This window comes from Selaginella moellendorffii, unplaced genomic scaffold, assembly GCF_000143415.4.
Source record: "Selaginella moellendorffii unplaced genomic scaffold, v1.0 SELMOscaffold_128, whole genome shotgun sequence".
NCBI classification, from domain to species: domain Eukaryota; kingdom Viridiplantae; phylum Streptophyta; class Lycopodiopsida; order Selaginellales; family Selaginellaceae; genus Selaginella; species Selaginella moellendorffii.
In genome coordinates, this window is record NW_003314389.1 from 249,642 (window position 1) to 269,886 (window position 20,245).

The 20,245-nt window shown below is 40.4% G+C and overlaps 1 protein-coding gene and 1 pseudogene across 1 annotated transcript; both read left to right on the forward strand.

Moving 5' to 3' along the window:
- The first annotated feature begins 11,919 nt into the window (after nucleotides 1–11,919).
- LOC9650669 (pyruvate kinase, cytosolic isozyme) lies at nucleotides 11,920–13,549 on the forward strand. The gene is made up of 3 exons (XM_002992039.1): nucleotides 11,920–12,177; nucleotides 12,230–12,691; nucleotides 12,737–13,549. The coding sequence occupies exons 1-3, from the start codon at nucleotides 11,920–11,922 to the stop codon at nucleotides 13,547–13,549; spliced, it is 1,533 nt and encodes a 510-aa protein (XP_002992085.1).
- Nucleotides 13,550–15,855: 2,306 nt separating this feature from the next.
- LOC9650655 lies at nucleotides 15,856–18,838 on the forward strand (annotated as a pseudogene).
- The last annotated feature ends 1,407 nt before the right edge of the window (nucleotides 18,839–20,245 follow it).

Genomic DNA, 20,245 nt, shown 5'->3' on the forward strand with positions numbered 1-20,245 from the left:
CTATGGCTTTCTGGAAGCTCTTTGCTGCTTGATCAGGTCTTGGATAAGCTTGATGACCTTTCACCTCGCCTGAGAATGGGAAAACATCACAAAACTATGTAGGACAATTCATAATTTTCAAAATATAAGATACATAAGGTTGATTTCTATTGAAATTGCATCTTTAAAAAATATACATTTTTACGTGAATGTTATCATTTGTGAGTGAAGTGTTAATTTGTTTTTCATTTTATTGATTCTACTTCATGATTCTCTTGTATTATAAATATGATTGCTCAAACCTAGATTTTAAAGAACACAAAATTAAAATTTTTAAAATTAGATCTAACATAGTACTATATACAAGAATAATCAAAATTTATTTAATAATGGAAGAACAACTGCTTTCTTCTAGCTGTAAGGAATTTTTTTCTTTATTAATACTATAAAATATATATTTTCTAAGAAAATTATAAAAAAAGAAACATATTTTTTGGTCGGATTTATTTAATGTTGTATAAAATGCTAATTTTTTAGACTAAAAATGATTTAGAAAATTATTCTTACTTATAAAGATATTAAAAATATTAATATTTTAAAATATCCTTGTGAGTGCATGGAATATGGAAAGGGAATACAAAAATGTGCATATCAATTAGCCCAAAAACCCTAGCTTATATACAAGAGCGAGTGGTCTAAATTGAAACCAATATAACGGCTACCAAAATCCCCCTATGCTAATATTAGTATACGTCATCGTAGCCATACACTTGGCCCTCATATCATCCCCTCCTCTCAGAATAATGGAAGACCATTAGGGTTCTCTTGTAGACGAACCGGGATCTGGAGGAACATAAGGAGAAGGCATCGGTGGATTTGTAGGTGGTAATAACTGCTCCTAATCCTTTTGTATGAAGTGTTTTAACTGCTGCACATACACAATCTTTGGAGGATCGGCTTGCTGGATGTCCTGTCGAATCTCATAAACTTGTGGTTCAACTTGCCGCAACACCCAATACGGTCCTTTCCACTGCGCAAGGAGCCCCTTAGATAAACCACGTACCGTAAGATGGCGAAAACAGATTAACACCAAATCATCCACTTTGTACTCCGCAGGTGGACGATGATGGGAGTTGTAGCGCCATTGTTGTCCCACTTGTATGTGGCCTAAGTGTTTGGTAGACTCCGCTCAGACAAGTGGAAGAATGCTCATTAAATACTAATCCCACGACCTAGCATCCGTAGTTCATGGCAATTGCAATGGTAAACCTAGCTCCGGTGGTAATATTGGATCATTCCACCAGACCATCTAATTGTGGATGATAAGCACTTGTGAAAGTGTGGCATATCCCCAACTGAGACATCAAAACATGAAATGCCTTAGCCATAAATGCAAGACCATTATTTGAAAGAATCCGCTCTGGACAAGAATGCTGGAACACCACTCGATTGAGGAGGAAGTATTCAACAGCAATTGCAGAGGCGCTAGCAAGAGCACCAACTTCCACCCAACAAGTCAAGTAGTCAGAAGCAATAATAACATACTCATTGCCAGCACTCGATTGTGGAAAAGGTCTCATAAGATCAAATGCCATCAACTCAAATGAATAGGAAATTGCAATTGACTCCAACTGTCCTTCTGCAGCCCGAGGGAGAGTATTACGAGCTTGGCACCAAACACAGTTACACATATACCAGATAATATCACATCACATCTCTAGCCAATAGAAAGACCAGCGCAACTTGTCAATTACACAACGATGTCCCATATACCCACTTAGAACAGGAGAATCATGGTAGGCATGGGGAATAAAGATAGAAGGCACCATCAGTCGTAAATGATCATCAAGATCTGTCCTCACAAAATAAAGAAGGCTGTCTTTAAGGCGATATTGAGAATGTAAATGCCAGAAAGGCAAGTCATTAGCAAGTGATGCAAGATTCTCAAACCCATCTCGAAGCCTTTGAATCCACAGCCTAATCTTTTGAGCCTCTCAAACCTCATCAAGAGAAGGTAGATCTTGCTCTACGCCTTGTGTACACTGAACATCAAGTACAGCAACCACCGACAACACAAAATCCTCATCTAGAAAATCCACAGAGGCTGGAACAATAGGCTCGTTAGAAACATAAGAAGAGAATGAAGAAGTAAGAGGATCTCGAGAAAGGGCATCAGCATCAGCCATAGAACTCCCTAGGCGATAAACAACAGCAAAATCACATATCTGAAGCTTCAAAGCTCATCAAGCAGTACGACCAACCAAGTTCTTCTGCTTCAATAATAAAGTAACAACAGCATGATCACCTTCAAGTAACGTCCGAGAACCCTGTAGATATGCATGAAGTTTCTCAAAACTCCAAACTGCTACTAAACACTCATTCTCTATTGTGGAGTAGTTCATTTCCGCTAGTTGTAATATACAGCTTATATACGCAATGGGATGGTGCTGACCAGGCACACTCAAGCTCTCTTGCATCAACACAGCTCCAAGACCAATGTCAGAAGCATCCATGCGCAAAATAAAAGGTCGACTGTAGTCAAGATATGCCAAAACCGGATGTAGCGCACGTGGTTTTGACCCTTTATCCTATAGTGATTTACCATAGGATAACACCACGAAGCGAAACCTAAACCCTACATGTGCCACATGACAGATGCCACATGTCATATGCCATGTATTCAAAAGAACGTGGTGTGGAACCCGAGGTTTAGGGCCTTGGGCCACTAAACGAAGGAACAGTGCCAAACCCCCAAGTATGGAGCCAAGGAGTGATGGAACCAAACCATGGAGCAACTCTCAAGCATACATCCCAAGGAGCAAAGGGATAGGAGCCCAAAGCAATTTGGAACAGTCCTAGAGCAATCAGCATCCTAATGTCAGGACCAGCACGCAAAACGGAGCCAAATGGAGTCTGGCGCTATTTCGGCATACCGGTGGCCTAATGTGAGGATATGGGTAGTCCACCAGCTAGCATGGAATGGAACTTGGGCTTAGACACAAGCCGGACACAGAACAAGGATAGGCATGCAAGCAGGAGCTAGACTATGCCTCAGGTGTGAGACACAAAATCCCTAGGCCCCAAAGTGGAGCCGAAAGGGCGCCACATGGTAGTGGCCGAAGCGAAAGCCAAACGAGCATAACACATTTGGACTAAAAGCTCCAACTTGAAAAGGTCAAGAGTGGGAGTGGAACTCCCAACGAAGTGCTTGAGGAACAAGCACGAGGTGAGCCATGAGTGAGTCTCTAGAAAAGGGGACAAAAGAGGACCAAAACATGACACGTGGAAGTGTCTGAGATGGAGTCCGAGATGGACCCGAGTTGGAGTCCGAGGTGGAATCCGAGATGGAGTCCGAGATGGAGTCCGAGATGGACCCGAGTTGGAGTCCGAGGTGGAGTCTGAGATGCAGTCCGAGATGGAGTCTGAGATGGACTTGAGTTGGAGTCCGAGGTGGAGTCCAAGATGGACCCAAGATGGAGTTTGAGATGGACTGAGATGGAGTCCGAGATGGAGTCCGAGATGGACCCAAGATGGAGTCTGAGATCGATCGAGACGGAGTCCGAGATGGAGTCCGAGATGGACCCGAGATGGAATCCGAGATGAAGGCCGAGAAGGACCCGAGATGGAGTCCGAGGTCGAGACCGAGACCGGGACCAAGACCGAGACCGAGCCCCCCCTCTTGAGGAACACACGCTTTGGGCTTTCACCCCAAGCCTCCCTTAGTACCAAGAGTTAGTCTCTGGGACAAGCTTGAAACTTACTAAATGGTGCTAGAATGCAAATTTGGACATGGGATGAAAACCATTGTGTTTAGGCCAATCTCTACATTCCGTAGATATGCCAAATGAGCAAATCTAAACACTTTCCATAAATAGTATTTAAGACCGTAATGAGACTGACACAAAGGGCATGATAGCGAGGGTGTTTGGCAAACACAATAAGCTATCATTTAGCGAATATTGAGGGACCAAGCTTAATATTGCGGGGGTTCCCAACACTAACAAGTGCAAGTCAACAACATGAGTTTATCGTCACCGTGCCAAGTATGCTTGACTAAATGACAACGTAGGATTTCCTTCCTTAGTGCCCTTCTGGTCTAAATGCATATGTGATGACCAGTTTCTCAACTAGCTTAGGTGAAGACTAATAATAGGTCTAGCAATATTGACCTCCTGCCATCGTGGTAGTAAGGAAATAATATCCGAAAGGACTAGCCGACAAGTAACTTTCGATACCTGAAGTCACATTCGTGACACTAGAGGAGTCATCAATAGCTCTTTGAGATCCCCGAATGCCCGCTCACAACTCAGAGACTAGATGAAAGATGATGTTGATGACTTTAGCAACACTCGCAACGTTGCAGTATGATCAGAAAAATGATCCACAAAACGACCGAGATACTACATCTTGCCCAAGAAGCGTTGCACATCATTCACACACTTTGGAGTAGGAAACTTTAGAACAGCCACAAGTTTGTCAGGATCAACTTGCAAACCCTCACAAGAAATACGGTACCCAAGATAAGTTGTATCCTTGGACCCAAACACGCACTTCGACCGCTTCAGCTTTAAACCAACATCGCGTAGCCGATCCAACACTTTACAAACATCACGAATGTGCTCCTCCCACATCCCCTCCGAGTGGATCAAGACATCATTAATGAAGTCAGCAGTCACCTTGGCATATCGCAAAGAACTTTGTCCATCATCCGCTAAAAAGTTGCTGGAGCATTATTCAAACCAAAAAGCATCACCAAGAACTCATACAAACCAAATGGTGTATGAAAAGCAGTCTTAGGAATATGTATATATATATTCTCTTTTTTTATTATTACAATTGTATTATAAAATAGTGATTATTAGTGACATTATTAGAATTTTATGACCACCATAGTGGTGAATGATATAATGGAGTTTCTTTGCTTAAAAGAAGAAGTAAACCTGTATTGTCATAGAAGTGTCAAAATGTCATCATATGTGACAAAATTCCATTTTTTTTGTTACTGCTCTAATCCCAATGTCTAATGCATGCCATTAATATTACCACAATAGTAATATAACTATTCAGTAGCTACATTATATATAAATAAAAAAGCTGTATTATTTGAATTTATTGAGATTATTGTGAAATTTTTAAATTTTTTTAATATCATCATTTAAATTTATCATGGGAGGACCCTAGCATAAATTCTAACTTTTTATTTTTTTAGCTATCTGGTATTTGTATGACATGTTGTTTCTCCTTTTTCTCTATCTATTTTTAATTCTTATCATGCTCATTGAATAGCCCACCATTTGATAAGATTTAACACCCTTTCAGTTGTTGAATTTTTTATAATAATGAATACAACTCAAAAAAAAAAATCAGTCTATCAAATTTTTACTCAAGGAACTTCATGTCCTTGGATGTACCAGCAACAACTCCTTAGATTATGGAACTGCAGAAGGTAGCTTGAGGTTTTCTTTCATCTCTGAGAAGAAGCTAACAAAGCTTTTGCTTGTAGTAACCTGAGCATAGATGGTGAAACACTTATTTAACGAGATTTTTCTTCTTCTTTTTCTATCTCATCTTTGATAGTCTTATTATAACTTTTTGATATTGTTCTTTATCTCTTGTAGGTTATCAAAATGAAGTGTCAAAAAAATATTAATAGCAACTAACATATGTGTGTACATGTGTGTTTTAGATAGATTTGAAAGATGACTCTTACTTCAAACACTTTTTCTATCCCATTAAAACATCTTTAAAGACTTTTTTATATTTTAGTCCAGTGTAGCTGGATTTCTTGCCAGTGTGTGTGTGTGTGTGTGTGTGTGTGTGTGTGTATTCTATTTTTATTATTAACTATTATGACTATTTTTTATATATTAAAAAATTATGAAAGTTTTGACAACACTACATTTTTCATAATATGTTAGGTTGATAACTATGAATGAAATACATTATTTTCATACTTTTTATTTGGATAATAGTATCACGTTGTGAAGAGTAAATACTACATTTATAATTATAATCATACCATAATTCAACTCATCTAACGAGCTATGAGACCCTAAGCTATCAAAAGGAATACTAAAAAAGATATTATACAGATTAAAATATATATTTAATAATATATCATAATAAAAAATTTAAAAATTTAATTTATTTAAATTATATTTTGTATTTATATTGTATTAATTTTATAATAGTATGTATTTAAAATTCATATATTATCTAAGTTGTCTAAAATATTTATTATTTAAAAGATAAACTATTGTGCTGCATTTAAGTTCAATAGATAAACTATTGAACTTATATTTGTAAATTAGAAATAAATTCTGTAGAATACACTATATATGCAATTATTAAATTTTATTGCTAAACTGGAAGAAGGTGAGCTATATTTTTAGTTTTATCTGCAGCTACACAGTACCATGTAAAAGAGCTTTAAATATTTATATTTTTATAAATATCTCTGATTATTTTTTAATATGAATAATATTAAAGTATAATATTTTTACTCCAAAAATTAATATTTACATTCATTGATTTATAAAATCAGTACAATACCCCAAGCATAGCTAGAATAGGGAGGCACTTTAACTAAATCTACCAGTCCCACTGGATGGATTGATGTTATAGAGATATAATAATGGCAATAACTCATAAATAACACTTGAGTTGATAAACACTTCTTTTGCTGATGATGATGAGCTTCTGTTTTGTGCTATGAGCTGCTAGAATAATATTTGGGGAGTCTTCAATTTCAAAGTTGCAACAAGTTGATGGTTTAGAAACTAAGATGGTGGCAATTTACAAGCTTAGTGTGCCTTTCAATAGCGATCCAAAAACCATCAAAAAGCTTGATGCATATGAAGTTGGATTCCTTGGAATTCAGTGAATTGCTCACTACACTTTGAGCTCTTTTCACTACAAGTGAAGCCTTCAAGAGGAGATTTCACATGCTACCCAGTCATTGGTTTCCACCATAATTAAACCCGTTCCTCTGGTGGCTGTCAAGGCTCAATCTCTAGACATTTCATTTATTTATTGGATCCCACAGTGAGCATTTCCATCTCGATAGAAGATCTAAGACTTCACTTGGCACTCCAAGTTTTAAATGTTATATTATATTATGAGTTATATTTGTTTTGTTATAATGTGTGTTATGTTTATTGTCAATTGTAAACATAATTTTTTTATATAATAATTATATTATTTTATGTTAATTATGTATGTTATAACCACAATTATGTTAAAAATTATAATTACAGTTACAACTTTTTGGAATTACTAAAACATCAAGAATAAACACGACACTCCCAGCCTAGTTGGGACTTTTGCTAGTCCTTATATCTAAAAAAGGAAAGGCTCTATATTCAAATCAAGATTCTTTATTTGGTTTGGATGAGGACATGTATAAAGAAACGGTTCGGTTGGTTCTAGGTCAACATCTATGCATTATGCATTGATGACTACTCCTCATGGTCATGTACCACATTCCTCCTGCTCACAATGTTGCAGTGGAGTAGGTGCATTTATCTGGCTGCCAGACAAATTAGACTACAATTAATATATGTGCTTTGGTGTAGATCTTGGAGGTGTCTAAGCAGCAATCATGTAATGCTTGGATAAAGGTATGTTTTTCTCTGTATCTAGCAAAGCTGATCCTCCTATTACAGGTTTTTTTTTTTTTGACATGGAAGACTATGTCTACTTTGTGCTAAACCAAAGGATACAATGTGGTAAAGTACAACAATCAAGGTCTTTATAGCGCTGATTTTCTCAGCAGCAGTTTTTCTACAACAGCCAATGTGCCAAATAGGATAAGGAGAGCATCAGTGGCTCTACTCTACATCCAGCAAATTTACAGGCACAAATAGGCAACAAGGTACTTCCCTACATATGTTTTTTAAAGAAGTTAACATTTGTTTTGAACTGCTTGTGGAGCTATGGCTAGACAGTTGGAGAATGGCACAGAAAACGTGTTGGATTCACAGGGAATGTGGAGCCGTCCTTCATAATCCCCATGGTCACGCCTCTTCCTCTCCCGTGGCGCTCTCTCCACAGGGCAAGGGCGGATGGCTGGCCGCCACAATGCTGGTGTCATGGCCAACTTCATCGGCAACGAAGCTCTGACGTGGAATCGTGCACTTGCCTACACGCTCACATATCCGATCCATGACGGCCAGGTTTGTGGCTTTGTGTGTGTGTGTGTGTCTGTCTGTCTGTCTGTGATTCACTTCTCTCCAGGTAGAGAACTGGGACGCCCTGGAGAGGTTTTGGTAGCAGTATGTTTCGTGCTACACAAGATCAACTCTGAGAAAGCTCAAAGCATGAAGATGGAATCTTCCACCTGTAAGAAAAATAAAAATTGAGACAAGAGTATTAATCCATTTTCTTTCAAAGACAGGAAGATTATAATAAACCTTATAAACCTTAGAGCAACACGCTTACTAATAAAACAGGTTTGTGCATTTTGCAACTCTATTACTTGAGAATGAATCTAATATGCTGGTCATCTAATACAACTTTTTGTTGTAGATGTTAGCTCATCCTTTTCTGGAGCCATTTGCTTGGATTCTCCAAACTTTAAAAAGCTAAGGCATTTCTTTGAGGGAATCGGCCTTGAAGGTCATGCTTATTTGAAGCAAAAACGATGACTTGGAGTATTTCTATACCTCAAGTGGAATCCTGGTTCAATTAGGGAGGGGTAAGCTGGAATGTTACATTGTAAATTGTCTCTGATGACCTTTGTTTTTTCCAAGCAGTGCTTAGTCATAAAATCTTTCTTTTCTTGCTTAACTCTATATTGTTTATGCCCAGTTATGGAGGAGCTTTGTGAGCTACTGCCATGGGGTGGCCTCTTTATAACACACTTATGAGCAGCCAAAGCAACATAAGAAAACAGTTTGAAAGTCATGTCTACTCGGAGTTAAGCAACGTGACTGATGCCATTGTTTACAGTTGCCTCACTCACAAAGCTCCCAGGAGCTCCCTACGCTCCAGCAGCCTTCCTCACTGGCCTACTCGATCCAGTGAAGAGCCGGGAAGTTAATCATGGAGCTCTTTGGCAGAAAGCTGATGATTGTTTTCAAAGTGTTCTAGAGCTCTTTTGTCGCAGAAGGAGTTCCTTGAACAAGTTGCCAGTAAGGTCTGGCAAATCTATGAAGAAATTTGTGGCATTATTTGCCTTGATGGCTCATCTCATATTGTGTCAATCTTTGGATAGTGAGTTCCTGGCAAATCTATGAATAAAATTTTACTGGCATTGTTTGCCTTCATGGCTCATAGGTTAGCAGCAAAGAGAGCTGCCATGATCATCATGGAGACCCTTGCTTCCATACTTCCAGATGTACTCTTGAGAATCATCCAGAAGCCAATTGTCACACATATATCCTCAAGAGATTATTTCAAATGCTACCAAGTGCCAACAAGTATGAATTGGTATGGAATCTCATCAATGAGAGAATGCCAAAGCTTTGCAAGCATGAAACTGATGGGAAGGAGATTGAGTAGCAATCTGGAAGGACACTACTAGCATGAAGAAGAGAGTTAGAGAAAAAGAAAATAGCAGAAGAACCTATATTGTAAGTTTTGTTAGAGTGCATTGGAATAAATTGCAAAGCTTTCTTTTTTAGAACTCCTTCTCCTTCTTTAGCACCCAGTGCTGTGAATTGATCGATCGATTTAGCCCGAGCTGTGAGCGGTCTCTCTATCCATTTTCTCCTCTAAGAAGCTCTAATCTAGAGATAAGAAATTATATAATTTATATTTATTATTATTATATAATTATCTATTATCTTTACAAGTTCAGAAACAAAGCTTGTACCATAGCATCTGGTGTTATTGATAGAAGGTCACTTTTAGACTCACCTCTTGTTAAGTTTGGTCAAGCAATATCAGAAACAATATCGAAATTTATCTCTAGCATGGAAAATATTCTTCAATACAATTTAATCCAGTTGTTGAGCGTACTAATCCTCAAATTGTTTTATGCATTGTAAGTGAAGATTCAATTAAAAATATACTAAGGAGGCAACAATCTGAATTTCTATTAGGTTATTATGATAAAAAATTTATGCAGGTGTAAACCCTTTCCTGAAATGACTATTGCAGAAGAGTATAATTTACGTCTGCTATAGACCATATTCTTATATGAGTAACATGAAAAAAAAATGATATCTTCCACCTATCATCTATAAAATTAAGAAATAACCTTGAAGTTACAAGAAGAGAATTCGAAGTTGGAGTTGATGGGATATCTTCAGATGCCATGCCAGCTTTAAAAGCGAAAATTAAAAAAGTTCCATCCATTTGTAAAAGGACATTACAAAGGAAATGATTCACATAATAATTATATTAAGAGAATATTTTCTAGCCGTTTTTTCAATATACTCAACTAACTATATAACAGCTTCTGGTGGTGGTGTGAACAAATGTCTGGCTCACTAGATCAGTCACATCAATGGAGATGTTTCTAATTTCATTAGAGTTTCATTTTGGAGTAGACGCGACAATGGCTGCAAGGTTTGCGTAAGCAATATACTTTCAGATACGAGGCTGCAATAAACAGACAAGACGACAATAAAACAATTTGAGTAGCTACTCTTATCCTTGTCAGACCTCATAGATACAAACCTTTGCCAAAAAAATACAAGCGCAAGATCAGGTAGCACCTGTGTGGTGAACGCCACATGGACGAATAAATAACAGAGGCATTATAAGTCACATACTTTTAAAATAGTTGCAAGCTTTAGGGTACCAGAGTCAAAGATGAGATGCGGTCACGGTTCTTTGAGCAAACCACGGGTAATTCGTCCTTTTCTTATTTGTTAATTTCTTTCCAGTTTATTCGAAGGCTCTGCTAGCGGTGATGTGCAAACAATATTAGAATGCTAAGTCAATTGCCGATTAGACGCTGCTGCAGTGGATGACATTTTAAGAGTTAGAGCTATGGCAATTAGTGCTCCTGAGGCTGCTGCTGCAGGGAGTGCATAGTTGAAAATGTGAGTTTTGTTGCACCACGGTTGGTCTAAGGGTTCCAGATTCAGTTGAGAGGCTACTTTCTTTGGTGTAGGCCTTCGAATATCCTTTTCCACCTTCATTAAGCCCTGGACAAAGTCCACAGCAAGTCTCTGAATTTCAGACCTCAAAATGTTCTTCTCATTTTCCTCAGAATCTTTATCTTCGTTCAACATGCGGAATGCCTCTTGCTCCAGAATTGATACTAGAGAGATGCTTCGGTCCTCTTGATCGCAACCAAATGAAGCGATCGGAAGAGTTGCTCTATCCAAGTGTTGCTGCAATACCATTTTCATTTCCTCTACCTCAACTGCTTTATTTCTGGCAATTTCTCTTTGTCGCTCACAATCCTCTCTCGCTTGCCGAAGCTGTGCTTCCAATCGATCGTTCTCCTCGTTGAGAAGGTTCGCGAGTCTACAAAGCTTAAAGACGTCACCATTGAAATTTGCGTCCTTAAGTTGCCTCTTAGATGACCTAGCAGCTGTAGTTTTGCTGCAGCTGCTACTAGTACTGCTGTCGGCAGATTTGATGTTTGTTGAATTATAGGCTGACGCAGTTGCGGTTGCAGCTGCTGCTCTTAAACCATAAAGTCTCCTTGTCAACTTGTCGCCATCGGCCTGTATGGAGGCAAGCTGTTTTACAAGAACGTGATTCAGCTGCCCTAACTCTTCAGTTGGTTCCTCACCACCAGCATTCGCCATAGAAAACCTCAAGGTCAGGGACGCTTTGATACTAACAACCGCTGGGTAACACGTGGAGCCGTGACTCAACGGTGTGACCATAAATGAAAATTTGGCAAATCTATCTTTGGAAATGTCCATGATGTTCAGTAGAAGTACGAATGTACAATACCGTACGTAATGTCTGGTTGTGCCTTTTCACGTCTCTTACAATGGTTTATGAGACTGCCTGAGAAAAGAAAGAAGCCACCATATGGCGAACATTGACATCGCAAAGCTTCTGGAATCTGATGAAGGTCCCAGACTACACCCAAAGACGAAGATCATCTGCACATTAGGACCTCGTTCACGCGATGTTCCCATGTTGGAAAAGCTCTTGAGGACTGGAATGAATGTTGCTCGTTTTAACTTTTCCCACGGTTCATATGAGTATCATCAAGAGACTCTGGAGAATCTAAAGTCTGCTATGTCAAATACACAGATCATGTGTGCCGTAATGCTTGATACAAAGGTATACCGAAGCATACTTTGAATAGGGGTTAACAAGTTCTTGATCAGAGCAGGGACCTGAAATTCGTACTGGGGTCTTAAAAGATGGAAAGGCTATCAAACTCCAAGAAGGAAAGGAACTTACAATTACCACAGACTATGAACACAAGGGTGACACCGAAATGATCGCGATGAGTTATAAGAAACTGCCACAGGATGTTGCGCCTGGAAATATGATACTGTGTTCAGACGGAACAATTACTTTGACTGTTTTATCTTGCGATCCTGTTGCCGGACAAGTGAGATGCCGGTGTGAGAATACTGCCATGCTGGGGGAGAAAAAGAATGTGAACTTGCCTGGTGTGGTTGTAGATTTGCCAACCATCACAGAGAAGGACAGGGAAGATTTCCTTGTTTGGGGAATTCCAAACAAAATAGATTTTATAGCAGCTTCTTTTGTTCGGAAGGGCACTGATATACTTCACATAAGAGATGTTCTCGGAGAACATGCAGCCACAATTCAGATTATTTCCAAGGTACTATTTGATATAGAAAAGCAGAAATATTGAGTTCGTTTACAGGTTGAGAACCAAGAAGGATTAGTAAACTTCGATGACATATTGAGAGAAACAGACGGGATAATGGTAGCGCGAGGAGACCTTGGAATGGAAATTCCAATCGAAAAAATATTTCTGGCACAAAAGATGATGATATACAAGTGCAATGCTGCCGGGAAGCCCGTAGTAACAGCAACTCAGATGCTTGAGTCAATGATAAAATCCCCAAGGCCAACCAGAGCGGAAGCAACTGACGTAGCAAATGCTGTGCTGGACGGTACTGATGCTGTCATGCTTAGTGGGGAGACTGCAGCTGGTGCGTATCCTGAAAATGCCGTGCGAATCATGAATAAGATTTGCGTTCAAGCCGAGGCATCTATTGACTACAGCTCTGTGTTCAAAGTCATCCTCAAAAATGCACCAATGCCTATGAGCCCCTTGGAGAGCTTGGCTTCTACGGCCGTGAGGACAGCATTTAGAACCAGAGCTAAGCTTATTTTAGTTCTCACACGAACAGGTGGAACTGCTAAGCTTGTGTCTAAATATAGGCCCTCAGTGCCAATCTTATCGGTGGCAGTTCCGGTTTGGAAAGCTGATAGCCTAAGCTGGTCGAGTACAGCCGATTCTCCGGCTCGCCACAGCCTGGTGTGCAGAGGCCTTATTCCCATACTCTCTGAAGGCTCTCCAACTACAGCTGATGCAGATTCTACAGATGAAATTATTAATTCCGCCCTTCGACATGCTATCACAAGAGGATTATGCAACCACGGAGACGCAGTGGTCACAATTCACCAAATTGGAAAGGGATCTGTAATCAAAATAATGGTAGCTAAGTAAGACATCAAACCAACTATCTATATTTCAAATGAATGGAACATTTTCTCTTTCCGATGTGATTGTTATTTTGATAAGCGAGTTTGGCTTGCAAAGCTTGAGTTCCTTGTCACACTCCCACTGTCTGGATGCCAACCTGATCCCGTGAATGGCTTTGGTGGACACATTGGCATTTTAAAGGTTGACACACTAATTAAATATGAGTATGCCTTAACGGGCTGTGGCTCGCCAGTTAACTTGATCCAACCGTTGGCAGCCGTCAGATCGAGTCAGGTTCTCTGCGAGAACGTGGCTGAATCCAGCAGCCAGCTGCCAGGTTCTGGAGAACCCTCTCATCCTCCAATATCGTTATTCCACGTGTCTGTTAACGGTCTCGCTACAGCCTGTGAACGCTGTTCCCGGGCACGGCCTCCCTCGTTCCCTCCAGAACGCACTCGCCGGGCTAACGCCCGGCTCACCTGTTCTGGGCGGGAACGTGCTCGCCCTACCCAGGAACTGCCTCTTAATGGGGCTGTGGCTTGCCCGTTAATTCGATCCAGCTGTTGGCATCCGTCGGATCAAGTCAGGTTCTCCACACACTTCCTGACCGTTGAATCTAGACACCCACATGGCTGATGTGCCATGTACAATTCTGGAGAACCTGTTCTCTAGGATCATACTAATCCAATAAGAATGTGCCATGTGTCATTTAACTGGCTTGTGCTGCCTGTTAAAGATGGAGTTCCCGGGTAGGGCAAGCATGTTCCTGCTCAGAACAGGCGAGCCAGGCGAGCCCGTGCCCTAGGAATGGCCTTAATGGGCTGTGGCAAGACCCTTAAAAGACACATGGAATAACATTATTGGAGGATGAGAGGGTTCTCTAGAACCTGGAGGCTGGCAGCCAGGTTCTGGAGAACCTGGCAGTTGTCAGCCACATTCTTGCATAGAACCTGACTCGATCTGACAGCTGCCAATGGCTGGTTCAAGCTAACAGGAGAGCCACAGCCTGTTAAGGTAAGTTATACTAATTCAGTGCCACGTGTCACTTAACTGGCTTGTGCCCACTGTTGTAAGGATGGTCAAGTTCTCCAGAATCATACTAATCCAATAACAATGAGCCACATGTCACTTAACTGACTTGTGCTGCCCGTTGAGGACGGTCAAGGGCAGGTGTGCGCCCATTGACCGGCCGGTCTTGTGCCCAGCTTGCCATGTTCCTGACAGATTTGAGTTAATCGAGCTAAGATAACCACCCTTTACTTTTTATAGGCACCATTACCTAAAAGGCACAACCTTTTAAGTAAATTTTAATGGCTCTAGTTAATGGCTGTAGTTAGGAAATTTTCTCCAACACTCTTTTAAATTTTCAGTTCCTGTGTTATTAGCTAAATGTAAGAATTCTTACGTTTAGTTAGTAAGGAGCAACGAGCGTGAGTGTGCACGCGCGAAGGGGAGGAGGCCAGTATGTGATTGTTGTGGGGAGTGGCAAGCATCGTGGTGATGCTTCTCTCCATCATGAGATCTTGTGCAATGGCGCCTTGCTCTATCCTCTTTGCCCCTGCAGGATGATCAGCATAGAACCTGAGGAGCAGCCTCCAGGTCAAACATTGCCACCCCCGATTGCCCATGGTAGGCGCAGATCTCACTCGCTCACACGAATCATAGGAATTGACTTGCGGCTATGCTCGCATTGAATGAGCCTGTGAATTGGGCTTTGGTGTTGACGACGCAAGAGATACAGGGATTGCCCAACGCCATAGCGCATGCTTCCAGTCCCATTAAAATTTGGTGTGACGGCGACCTTTGTTAAAAAGTGAACTTTTATTTAGTAAAAACTTAAAATTTTAATTGCCATTTAATTTAAAGCAGTGTAATGCAAGCATTTTAAACCTGCTATTAGTCTATTCTGATACCTTCTCGACACGACTTGCTGCTGCCTCTCCCATCTTGCAAAGAGCTCACTGGCAATCGTCATTCCCATGGTGTGCAGCACATTTGTCTACTTACAACAGAGTTTCTAAGACACAAGTGAGAAAAGTATTTAATCTCCTCTGTAGCATAGATAAAACTTTAAGGAGTAACAAAGATAAAATTAATAACAGTGTTAGGGGCATCAGCAGCTGCAGGGTAGCATTTGATTAAAGTCCACCTAGTGATTAATGATGATTTACATCTCTTTTTTTAATTATTATTTGTGCAAGAAATAGAAAAAACTGTTGGTGTGTATTAAACTTCTCCCTGCTGATTTCCCATGCCGCCATCTTTCACAAGGGTTCTATAGATTAAAATCTAGAAAAAAGTCTGTTCAAAAGTTGATTTAGGGTTTGTTAATGGCAGACGTCCCACATCACCTGGAGAGGTCAGAGGGCGTAGCATCTATTTATCTCACAGATGACACGTGCAAGATCATCAGTATCGACAAAACATCTGCTAGACATGGCAACACTTTCAAGGTCCCGAAGAATGTCATCATGGACGACATTCAAATGCGTGGCACCATCTCGGATTTTCATCCTGTTAAACCACAGTTACAAGTAAGAAACTTAATTTTCTGTGTATCTTGTAGAGTACGGCTTGCAGGCCTATAATACAGGAGAAATACTTCTCCGCTATAAAGACAAGTATGGTGATAGTACAAACTTTGAGATTTGTGTGACCCAAGCCGGGCATGTGGCTATAATGAAGGTCGGTCTGGATCACTTTGATTTCTTTTGACTTTTCTTTTGAAACTGCAGGAAATAGCCATGGAAGCCGATGCTTCCAAACCACCACCAAAGCCTGAAGTGACGAAAAGAGAGCCAAAACCATGGATCCATCTTGGTAGTGACAAAGAGATTGCGGAAGAACAAGCTCACACGTCTAGGAAACTGGTGACTGGCAATCTTTTTATAGATTTGTCTGCTAATGTGAAATTATGCAGATTGTTATAAGGGCTACAAGAAAGCGCAAGGATTTTGGTGGTGCAGTAGCATTTAATGACCGAGATTCCGTGGTTATAACTTCAAAATTACATTTCCACATGTTAATAACATTTTTTATCACAGGAAACTTTTAGTAGTGGACAAATGGAATGCCGTCCTTTCAAAGATCCAGCATATGACAAGTGTTTGGCTGAACAAGACATTGGAATACAGTCAATTCCAATCACTCGAGACTGTGCATCTCAAACAGACCAGTAAGTAAGACTTTCTGTGCCGCTAAGGTAAAGTGATAGATTACAGGGAGGTGTGTCGAAACAACTGTGTACAATATCAGCCTCGAATGCTGACTGATGAGAACAGAAAGATCATTCTTGACAGTGATCACATGTGTGCCTTTCTGGATTCATCAAAGCCAAGGTAAGCCCACTGAATTTATCTGGTCATTAACAGCATTTTCTTTGCAGATATGTAGATGCTTTGCAGCAAAACGAAGTTCTGGACTTATTTGAAGATGACTTTGCAAGCTTTGGGGAGGAAGACGAGCATGCAGGACAGAAAACAATCAGTGTTATAACGGTGAGATCTCGTGTCGTCATCCAATCCATCAAACAGCCCTTGCTGGATTTGGTCAGGAATTTCAAGCATTTTCTGATCTACTATATAGCAAAGGAAAAATGATTTCTGCAATTGATTGGATGCCTGGGAAAAAGGGTGTAGTTGCAGCTTCATGTTCCGATTCACGGGCATATGATGAAAGGCTTCAGTTTACAGGAAAACCTAGCAATTCGTTTGTACTTATTTGGAGCTTCGTGGACCCTATTCGACCTCAAGTATCACTTCCTTTCCACTTCTCCTTTCAAAAGGCTGATAGTTATCTGCAGATAATACTTGAATGCCTTTCGGACATTTTTTCTCTACGATTCAACCAGTCGAATCCCCGATTTGTGGCTGGAGGCTGTTACAATGGCCAGGTTTTGTTATATATGCGTGGTTTCCGTGTGATCTTAGCAATTTGAAATCTATATAGGTGATTATCTGGGACATTGCAGCTGCTCAAATGCATATGGAAGCAAAAGAAAAAGAATCATCAGACCAAGCAGACCAAGGCAAGGACAAAGAAAAAAAGAAGGCTCCTATTGTCATTTGCCACCTACTTAGTTCTGCTGCAAGATCTCATAACGCGATAGTATCAGACCTTCATTGGCTGCCGGATTACCTGCAGGTAGCCCATAATTAATGCTCGACAAAAGCATTGTGCCGGTCTTGCAGCTCGATGCAAATGGAAAAATATCAAAAGGTCATTCACAGAGCACTAAAGTACTTGTTTCTGTAGGGGCAGACGGGAAGGTACTTCATGTTGTTTACAGAAAATATATATCTCACTTCCACAGGTTATATTTTGGAACATTACTGATGTTGACTTAAATCGTAATGCTGGGAGTGATGACGAAAGAAAAGCAGCGGATACTTCCAATCAGAAGTACAGATGGGATCCTGCTTTGCAAATTGACCTGGTGGGTGGCGATCCACGCCGAATTATGGGACTGCTAAAGATGACAATTGCTACAGATTCGCGGTTTTTCTGTAGCACTGAGGTGCCCATACTTTTATAGGCTTTGTTCATCGGCATAACAAACACTTTTCAGTTTGGTGAAGTGCTGCGGGCGGATTTCAATGTTCCCAAGGACAAGATAATCCAGGACATTTCACAGTCGCATTTTGGACAAGTGCGTGCCCTCCAACGCTCGCCATTTTACGAGGATGTACTCCTCTCAGTTGACATTTGGACCTTCGCATTGTGGAAAAATGATTTCTCGGTATAGAACTAGTGCAGGAAATATATGGACTTATTTGTCTTTTCCCAGAAACCAATATTTATTTCAAGATCAGCCGAAGGCTACCTTACTAGTGGCTGCTGGAGTCCATCACGACCAGGAGTTCTTTACATTGGTCGTATTGATGGTAGTATAGAAGTGTGGGATCTGATCGATCATAGTCATCAACCATCAGCGCTGGCATCGATAGGATCTTGCCAAGTCACTTCAATGGAGTTTTGGCCATTGCAATGTAAGTAGTTTCACAAATTTAACGTCCTCACTAAAACCCTCTTTTAAGCAGCTCCTCAGATGCTGGCGGTGGGCGATATCCAAGGTATCTTACATATCATGGAAATTCCTAGACGACTTCGACGAATGGTGCACAGGGAGGTAAAGACTGCGTCAAGGGTTGTGTGCATGATTCTAGTCACCTATGTTATTAGAAATCCATGGTGCGAAAGTTTCTTGACAGACAGCAAGCTTGGGTAGAGGATGTTGAGAGCCGAGAAAAAGAACGCCTTCAAGAAATTGAGAAACGACAGAAGCAAGAATACGATCAAAGAGTACTTATCTGAAGGTTTTTTAGTATTTAATTTGTTACTCTCTTCTACAGGAAAGGGATGAACAGTTGATGCTATGTGCAATGTGGAATGAGGCAAAAGAAAATGAATATTTGGCTTTTGAAAAAGAATGCAAGGTTCTTCTTAGCATGGAGAAGTCGATACCAGAACCTCTGGAGCATGTGACCGAAGCAGTTACATCTTTGTAAATTTCAAAGAGTTGGAAGAGGCTAGCTCACTGTTTATTTTACGTACTTCTTTTGGATGCTTCTTTCCTAGTGCATCAACCCTCAAAGAATTTGAACAATTTCAAGATCATCTTCTTCTGTGATTTGGACCAGTACTGGTTGCATCTCTGGAGGATCCAGTGTAGAACTTATACTAATCATCATCGACACTGCCTCTAGAAATCATCTCTTGTCAACACATTGTTCTTGGGAAATGGGGAGCTGCTACCAAAATTGTTAAGTGCCAGCTTTGACCAGGTGGTCAACATGGGTTAAGGGAAGCTCAAGGGTATGTTAAGGCATAGTAAGGAACCTAACTTACCCTATGGAGCGGTGGCACAGTGGAGCTTTTGAGGTAGTTTAGGGGTGGTTGGGTGGTGAGGAACCTCAAGAGGAGGCATAGCATAGTCTACAGAGGCTAGACTTCTTTGTCTTTGTTATTTAGTGCCAGATTATAACATTGGTATTTGAGGAGTTTGTTGCGATGGCCAACTAAGATGAACACTGGAATCCTAATGTCAATGGTGGTGCCAATGGTAGTCTTGACAGAGCTACAGAGATTTGGACTATCCATGATGTTCATGAGCTACTAGCCCTCAAAAAAATCAGCAAGAGAAAGAGGAGATGCATGGGATGATGGCTACCATGTGTGGGTGTGTTGAAGCACTTGAGGCTGCTAGTGGTGGTGCTCCAAGTAAAACATAATTGGTGGATTGGCTCATGGCTTTAACTTTTTTCAGTGATGGTGGCATGGACAAATGTCTGGCTTGACTAACCAATCTGAAGAAGTTCTTGGCTACCAAAGGAACTCTAGATGCAAAGGCTTTAGTGGTTATTTCAATGGTTTTGCATGATGTGGGTTTTCAATGGTGGAATTAGCTTGAGGAGTCTTGTGTTATGGACAAGAAACCACTAGTGTTTACCATGGATGAGTTTGAGGTTGCTTTTTGTTTATCTTTTTCTTTTCACTATGATGTAGAGAATGATTGTATGGAACTTTGACATTTTCAGCAAGGGAAAATAATGATTGGGGACTATTTTGAGAAGCTTACTCACTTGATTCGTGTTCTAATGAAATATCTAAATAAGAGTAAGACCTACTTCATTAATGGCCTTCATAGTGAGAGCATGACACAACCCTTGTGTCATTACCAACATACAAAGAGTTTGGAAGAGCTATTTGATATGGGTTGTT

Coding starts and splice junctions, on each gene's coding strand:
- LOC9650669 (XM_002992039.1), top strand. CDS start 11,920: ATGGCGAACATTGACATCGCAAAGCTTCTGGAATCTGATGAAGGTCCC. Junction 12,178..12,229: donor CCGTAATGCTTGATACAAAG/GTATACCGAAGC, acceptor TGATCAGAGCAG/GGACCTGAAATTCGTACTGG. Junction 12,692..12,736: donor CAATTCAGATTATTTCCAAG/GTACTATTTGAT, acceptor GTTCGTTTACAG/GTTGAGAACCAAGAAGGATT.